The sequence below is a fragment of the Charadrius vociferus genome, unplaced genomic scaffold, assembly GCF_000708025.1.
Source record: "Charadrius vociferus isolate BGI_N301 unplaced genomic scaffold, ASM70802v2 scaffold320, whole genome shotgun sequence".
Classification (NCBI taxonomy): Eukaryota; Metazoa; Chordata; class Aves; order Charadriiformes; family Charadriidae; genus Charadrius; species Charadrius vociferus.
In genome coordinates, this window is record NW_009646501.1 from 425,233 (window position 1) to 433,945 (window position 8,713).

The following is an 8,713-nucleotide window of genomic DNA, read 5'->3' on the forward strand; positions in this document are numbered from 1 at the left end:
CTGGGTATATGCGGAGTGCTTCAGGAGGGTGAATTCCCCATTACAGTGTAATATGGTAGAACATTAGAGTCAGTTGCATTACACTGGGGGTTTACACCCTATTACTGCTCTGAATTGTCTGTCATTAGCCCTTATTAAAGGCAGATTTGGTTAGATGGACAATTGTCTATTGCAGTTTGATTGCAAATATGTTGTTAGGCTTTCAAATGAATATTTAAAGTGGATCATTGTGCAATTTTTCTATAAATTCTCTTTTTACCTCCTCCTTCTTCTCCCTCTATCTTTTAAGGAGCTTCCACCCAGAATTCCAATGCAGTGGAACCAGAAAAACAAGTTGACAGCACGGTGAAAATGGCCGGAGTTATAGCTGGTCTGCTGATGTTTGTTATTATCCTCTTGGGAGCAATGCTCACCATCAAGAGAAGGTAAGTTTCTGCTTTGCTTCCATCTTGGACCTTCTGGCTAGAGTGTTGTTACTTCAGAAAGAAGAATAAATTTGGTGGAGAGAAAACATTCCATTTGTGTTACAGAGGACAGTAGTTAATACCTTGCTATGTAACGCTACCGTAAGAAGTCCCAGGAGAGATGCCTGTTCTGGCAGATACTGTATAAGCAACAAACGAATGGGTGTTGCTGCAAAGAGTTAATGATAATGAGTTGACACTTAATGAGAAGAGCTAGCTCATGAAAAAGCATGGAGAAGTACGAAGGGATAACGAGGCAACGGAAGTGGGCATGTGAGCCTATGCAGGGAGCACAACAGTGGTCTAATAGAAGAAAAGAATTCATTCTTAACAGCTGAGAAAAATAATGTCTTAAAATAACGTGATCAAAGGTCTTGTTCCCAAGTGAGTCTTGATGAGTTATATTTTCACACAGTGATTTCTGTGCAGCCGGTATTCAGCTGGAATACGACATCTTGTTGAGGGTTGCAATCTTTCCAAGAGTTAGCTTTAGTTTACAGCAGAATGAAACTTGGAAAAATCATGTATGGTAATGAAATTTGTTCAAACATTTCATTTTGTATTATTTTTGTGGACCATTTGCACTTACACTTTGAAGTAGGCTATGTAGTTGCTACTATGTGAAGAGCTCCACGTTTACCATGTAATATACTGATTCAGAAAACCACTTAGGCGAGAGGTTTTCTTGAGAAAAGGATGTATTTTGTGTATATTTTTGCCAGTCAGATTTTTGAAGTGAACCCTACTTTTCAACAGTAATTTGTTTCTAAATGAACTAGGAGCTAGGTAGCCTGGCAGCCCCTCCTCGAGGGTGCGGGTGGCATTACGTGGGAGAGCCTTGAAGGTTTTGCTTGGTCTGTTGCAGGAAGTGCAGCATTTCAAAGCAAAGCTCTGTTCCTTTGAGATCTCTTATCTCTATGACACACAGTCACACGTTTCCCCAAAAGAAGAGCAGCGGTTAAATCTAGGTGTGATCTCGATCTTGATGCAGAGCACACATGCAAATGGAAAAGCTCTGTGCTGCAGGTGCTGGAGTGCAGGGCGGCTTCTCAGAAGGACCTTGAGAGGCTGGAGAAATGGGCTGATGGGAACCTCGTGGAGTTTAGCAAAGGCATCTTGCGTTGGTGACCATCTCCATCTTTGGAGAAGTTAAAAACGTGACTTGGACGAGGGACTTGCTGCAAGCGGCACTGGTTTAAGCAGGAGGTTGGACTGGAGTCCTTTGAGTGGCCTTTCCAAATGATGTAATTCTGCAAAACTTATCGCGTATGTACTGACTACTGTGAATTCCTCTTGAATTAACTGAAGGTGTGGGGAATCTAGGTTTTTAATCCAATTTTTGTTGTGTGTAAATATTCTGTATTTTGTGGACAAACGTGTATGTATTTTTTAGTCACATCTGATGTGCTTTTGTTCAGTGTTAAGCCCGAACAGTACAGATGTCACCGATTCCAGTCCCCTGGGAGCTTTTCCATTGATAAGCAGAAAAAAATCAGAGGCCTCCGATGAAAAACAGAGAAAGGGTTTCAGCAAAAATTGAGCTGGGTTTCTGTTACCTTCCTAAAAGCTCTTTTAAAAAAAGCTTTTAGTTTCAGCTTGAAAGATAAAACTTGTAAGGAAAGCTCTTGGAGCACTGCCACGTCTGAACACCCTGGTGTATTTCACAAGCTATTAGAAGTTGAGAGCATTGCTGTCCTGTAATGCATTATTATTATAAATCACATATATTGCTCAGCAGAAAACAAACAAAGATTTTTCATGATGACCAGGAATCCCTTATTTGAGGACAGTTTTTCTGTGGTGTAGTCTGCCAACAGCTAAGTCAGAGAGGTAAGGATACTCTTATGAGGCAATGTGCTTTAAATATTAAGGAGGCAGTATTTGTAATCTCTGTATTTTCTCAAATATGGAGTAAGAAGTACAGAATGGGAGGAACTCGGAAGATAGACATTTGGTCAGTGTATGTACACTTACAAATGCTTCAGTGGCAGGGAAGGAAGACAGTAAAACGCGTGATGGTTGTTCCTGTGTGAGAGATGTCTTCAATAGCTTCTGATCAAAAAGGCAATGCAGAAGTCAAATCTTCATTGCAGTAGACCGCAGGCTCATTTTCAGGATTTTTTCACAAACAATGCTGACCCCCTATCTGCATGCCTTAGGTCAGAATTTCCATAAATCTCCATAATTAGTGTTTTCATTTTACTTTCAGACAGTTATATGTGTGGTAGAATATCTCGCTACTTTGTTCACCAAAGGCCTTTTTTTTTTTCCTATTTTCAGATTTCACATCAAACTCCTATTCCCAAACAGTCTACCACATCTCTCGAAATGTAAATGTGGGACTCTTGCTGTTAAACACTGTGATTGCTGCCAATCTATTTTTTGTGTAAATTTGAAAACAGGAAATTTCTCAGAGGTAGAATTATGGGCAAGTAATTTTCTTTCTCCAAACGCTATGTAAGAAATCTTCATTGTTCTCATTCTGATGAAGGCATTGACATAGAGATGTCTTGGTACATATCAATGATTCGGCATCTTTGCTTAATCTTCTGTCTTCCACTGGAAGCTGGAAAACCAGCAAAAAAACCCCGAGTTATAAGCAAGTAGGAGGAATGTTTCAAAGAAAAAGTGAAAATTTACAGTTTATTTAGATTATCAGGTTTTCTGGTTTGGGGTTTTTTTAAATGGACGTATTTTCTTCATAATTATTAGAGGTCAGGAGGAAATTTAGAGACTATGATATAGTTTAGTTAGCAGGTAAATAAAATCAATGGATTTTAGCTTAATTTTTTTTTTTTACTGATGTGTTTGTAACTCATGTAAGTACTGATGGGGAGATGTATCAAGATTGAGCTTTTTCTGATTTTTGATTCTTCTGATGTTTCGACTGTCATGAGTGGTGCAGTATCAGTTGATATCTCATAGACAACAATACACAGACGAGCCCAGAATCAAAAATACTCATAATGCAGAGCAAGTTCTTGAAGCGGGAGTCTGAGGACTCATTTGCTTGATATAAAAAGTCCCAAACTAGCGCTGACGTGAGCTGCCCCCCTAAAGCAGTGCAGATGTTCTGCTGGGAACTAGCCTGGGCCCAAACCCAGCAATTTTTAGTGCATTTGGGTGTCATGTCCCCTGGGCAGAATAGTGCTTTATCTGGCTTTGCCATAGGCTCTGCTAACCTGGGTATCTTTCTTCAAAATTAAAATTGGAAAGGAGGCGAGTGGGAGTATTAGAAATATAAATTCTCCTCTTTTTCTTTCCAGAGCTGGAAAAGTGCATTTTCCTCTGTCTTGTTCTCCCCCCGTTGCAAACAGGCAAAATCACTGCAATCTGTATCTCTCTCTGCCTGTTTGCTGTCGCGTGCAAGGTTACCCCTTAGAATACACACTATTATAAGAAATAAACTGCCTCATCGACTTTAACATCTTCTCCCGTGCGGAAGCTGGAGCGGTGCAGAAGGCGGGTGCGGAGGATTGCTCTCTCTAGGTCTGTGGAGCACAAACCAGCGCCGCTGGCAAACCTGCTGGTGGCACTGGTTCTCGGTCTGCCTTCAGCCGGCACCAGCGGTCACGTCCAGTTGGGGCTTGGAGCTGCATGTGGACAACTGTTCCCTGAAGAGGAACTGAAGCCTGCCAGGCGCATTTCATCTGTAAACTAATGCAGATTGGGACCGCCTTTTATAAAAGGAAATGCCACTTTGGACCACAGATTGATTTGAACTTCTGGAGGGGCACAGCTGAAAATTCGCATTTGTCTGGGAGAACAGTTTAACAACGAAGTTCCCTTTCCGTTTTACAAACAGGAACATTAGGAGCTTAAGCTCTTGCATTCGATTTTTGCATTAACCTTACTTTAAAAAGAGTTCCTCTTTTCACTTTGCTCAGACTAATGCCCCAGTGTACAAGACACTGTGGTCTTGCAAGGCAACAATGCAGAAAAATAATTTAATTAGGCAAACTTGAGGCATTTTCTTCAAATGGAGCCAGAAAATATCAGAGTGACATTTGTTCGTGGTCCAGGGCATCATAGTTCACTGGTAATAGGCACAGTAGTGGATTTCCCGAATGAAGCGTTTCGTTACGCAGTGCAAAGAGCAAAGGAAGGAGAGAGATGAGGAGAGAGAGATGCACTAAGAGAAGGAGGGCGCTGGTTTGAGATTAGAGTTAGGCACAGCATCAGAAACCGCTTTTTGTTTGTGTGACGCACCAAACCAGCATATTTTTTTGAACCTTCCATATGCAAGGCGTGAGCAAGTGTTGCCCAGTTGCTCAGTTTCAATAGACCGTATGGTAAAAACTCCAGCGACTCGCATATTTCTGGGGGCTGCCAATGTTTTATAGGGTTTACTCAGATATGTGAAGCTAAATTAAGCAAGTCAGAATGTTTATGCAGTGTAAAATTTGGGTTTGACTTTAAGTTTGATATCTAAAAGTTTTATTTCGACACTGGGGTCACTTAAAGTCTGCTAAAGTTTCTGTATGTGTACATCTGTGTAAATGTGGTGTGTGTATATATAAATTTCTGTTTTAAATAGAAATGGTTTATAGTATTTAAAATCAAAACCATTAACAAAATTTGTTTTCTTGGTTTTGGGAACCAACTAGCTACACGAGTTACATGGTTGCAGCTCCAATATCATCATATGTATATGGATACACATTACTGCAACGTAATTTAGGCTGTTAATTTACAGATGGTGGTCAGTGCCCACATAAGGCACTGTCTGTTATTAATAGATACACACCTTGAAATACCTCATTTTTATTGTATCAAAACATTGCTAATTCTCTAAGGAGCTTGTTTGTTTGTCCTTGATATTAGTTAAATATTCTCATGTGATAGAGACTATAGGACTGGTTAGTAAAATCAAGCTGAATCAAGAAAACCAAGACATTTGTAAACTTCTTTGCTGGAGAAAATACCCTTTGGCTTTGCTCCCCCAAAGGATTAGATTTTGGTCAGTTCTGATTTCATCTGGACAGTTTTAACTCCAGCATAATCGTGACTTGCATTTCCCTGGAGTGAAGAATGTGACACTTTTCAGGCTTGTGGGTTTGAGCGGACAAAGCCTCCACTGACCCCTTTAAGTGTAAGACTGAATAAATAGGATCAGACAGCCTGTCATGGGTGCACTGTAAATAAGTTCTTTAAACTGCTGTTGGTAGCAAAAGGAGGAGATTTGGGGCCATGTAGGGTCTAGGATTAGTTCCTTCTATGAAAATTCAGCTGCTTATTCTGGATTAGGATTTAGGTTGTTACCTTAAACTAATTAAATAAAACCCAAATGCCTCTTGAGCAGAACATACCCAAGCAAGCTATAGGATAGAATTAACTGAGGGATATTTGCACATTTGGTGACCCGTGTCCATATTTAAGGTGGATGACCGGCAGGGTTTTCAGGTCGTGTGATACATTTTAGGATCCGGTCATGTTTTTAGTGATCCATAACTCTGACCAATTTTAACAGGTAGTTTTGAAATATTCCTTAGGAAGTCCTTATTTTAGGTTGCATATTTGGAGAGAATTTGAGCGAAAATGGCCGGTCCAATTCCAAAATAAAATCCTCCTTTTGTTTGTCTTCCTTTATTTTCTATCCTTCTGGAATAAATCTTTCTGAGCTTTCCTCTGTAGCCTTGAGGGATACGCAGCTTTTTAATGAGAACTGAGAGTCTCGTGTGATCGCATATGTCCGCTGGCTGGGACGTGAGAAAAGCAGAAAGTAGAGCAAGATGTTCAACAAAACAATTACAGTTGATAGTGCTGTGGCAAACCCGGCACTGGTGTGTCAGAGGGGTTTAATTAGTAGAATAATTTTGGGGATGTAGGGGGTTCAGCTGTGTGGGGTCTCATTTTCCCCATCCTGGTGATTTTTCCCTTTGTTTAGAGGCTCAGAGGAACTTGGAATTTCACAGTGAAGCTCAGTGGCAATCGCTCACCTGAACTGGTGCGCTGCTACGGCATGTAGAATTTTCAGGTTTCAGGAGTTTTTAGCATTATGTTATAAATATGTTCAGGTGCACCTTGGAATCGGTGTCATTCAAATAATTTGGCGTCTATCAGGAATCTGGCCAGAATCTCAGGTTTATGGCAAGGGTCACCACCAGGCAAAACATGTCGTTTCAGAGTAATCCTCTTGAGCATCTGTACACCGCTGTCCTTCACCCGGGGTGTGCACGGCAAAGGGGCGGTTGTGCACAGAGAGTGATGGCTCTGTATCCGGTTTCCGTATGTGCTTATGTGTTCAGAGCAACTGTAAAAATGAGAACTGGAACCCTGCATTTATCCTTCTAAGCACTTCCTAGTGTTTGTAGCGTCTTCAGGGATGGGATTTTGAAGTTGTGCAATAGGGTGAAGTTTGTGTTTCATTGTTTTTCCGTGTCTTGGCCATGGCTGCTGCTTTCAAGGCTCCCTTGTGCCTTGCTGTTTATCTGTAATAACATGTGCTAGATCTGGTGTGAAACAGCCTTTCCAGAGAGGCCCTTTTCCAGTTACAAAAGGGAAGACATCACCTCTTCAGTTATAACTGATTGCCAGGGCTCGTTTTGTGGCGCTGCTCAAAAGCATATCAAAATGTTCTGAAGTGTATTGTTGAAAAACTGTAATAGAAGATGCTTAATCACAGTGACGCAGAAAGCTAATGCGTACCCCTAGTGATCATCTATAAATATGGAATGATACTTGAATTGTTAATGAACTATTTGCATTTCAAAGTTTGATGAAGCTTGATTTATCATTACACAATTTGCTCATTGTCTAAATATTCCAAAATTGTGGTGTTCTTACATTGTCACTTTCCTATTTATTGTTATTTATATTAATAGCCCTTACATATTTCTTTCCATTTCAAAAACCTCAAAGCACTTTACAGGCGAAGGTAAGTCTTGTTACCCATGTTACTGACATGGTGAAGTTAAGACACACTTATTCACGGTGACGCAGGTCGGTAGCAGAAGTGGAAACAGAACCTGTGTTTCCTCTTCCCAGTTCAGCATCCGTTCCTCACCGACATATGGCTTCTGAAAAAAGTGTAGGAGAATAGTAGCTCAGTACAAGAGGCAGCACAAATGCTTTGTATATTGAAAAAAAATTCCTAGAGCTCATATAAATCTAATTATGTGTCTTTCTTTTTTCTCCTTTTGGATGTTTTGTTCATGTGACTGGCCGTCGATATTTAGAAGAAATGCGTATTCCTACTCCTATTACTTGTAAGTACTTGGCTGGAGATGGTGCTTCTTGAGTGTGCTTGCCCTGTGGTAATTTTGTTCTTTGTTGTATTCTTTCTTTTTGCCACTTTTTTTTTTTTCCCATTCCATTTCTCCTTGTCTTTCCAGCAGCTTGTGTTTTATTTTCTCAGTTTCACACTGTTGTGTTTGCCCCGTTTTACCGTTGCACCTGTAACTGTGCCTGCAAAGACCTGAATGTCCACAGATATGTCAGTTACGGTTTATAGTTCTTCAAATGCCGGTGGACAAGTACAGAGTGCCCCAACTGCACCTTTTTTAATTGTCCGTTGTATTTAGCCAGCCTGCAGGGAAATTCACACCTCAAAGTTGTTGGGAATTTCTCAGCCATGGATGTAAGCTTTTTTAAAAATGTAACATTTCTGACAACTAGGATTCGACATTGTCTCAGGAAACATCCCCGTTCCTGGAGTTGCCAGGTTCCGAGTGTCAGTTTAGACTGTTGGATGATGAAGTGGTTCCAGATATTCAGGTCTAAATCACCTGTCCAGTCCTAATGACAATGCTGCATAATTAAGGCAGTTGTTAAGACGCATGAAAATACTTCACGCATCAGTACTTCCAGAGCCATCTGTTGTCTCAAGACTGAGGGGCTGGAAAGTAATCAGGGCCAAGCTGTTTCTGCCGTGATAATAGTTGTCTGAGGATCAGGAGGAGGAGAGGACTGGATCAATGATCTGAGGAAAGAGCCCTGGAGAATGGAGTTGGATGCCTTTGGTGCCACCGGAGGGTTGGGAGGGCTGGAGAAGGCAACTGTTGTGGCTGTGAGAAACGAGTCTCAGAAGCAGCAGCCGTATCTCTGACCGAAACCTTTCCCCCAAAGCAGCAACCTGCCAGACTTTCCAGGGCTCTGACATGGACAAAGTTGTCCGAAGGGCCACGTCTGCTCTGCCAGCCCCTCCTACTCTGCACCTCTGGCAATTCCCTCCATTGACTGTTCCTGCAGCTCATCTTGATCTTGGTCTGGTGGTGACTTTGTCCTGTGGGCACAGCTGGGAGGTGTTC

At 41.3% G+C, this 8,713-nt stretch overlaps 1 protein-coding gene across 1 annotated transcript in view; it reads left to right on the forward strand.

The window, feature by feature from the left end:
- PTPRT (protein tyrosine phosphatase, receptor type, T) overlaps window positions 1–8,713 on the forward strand; it is a gene marked incomplete at its 5' end in the record, with an annotated part of 340,319 nt that overhangs the window by 267,987 nt on the left and 63,619 nt on the right. Inside the window, 2 exons of the mRNA XM_009883565.1 lie at window positions 290–425; window positions 7,643–7,672. Coding sequence (XP_009881867.1) covers window positions 290–425; window positions 7,643–7,672 — 166 coding nt within the window. The remainder of the gene's footprint in view (window positions 1–289; window positions 426–7,642; window positions 7,673–8,713) is intronic.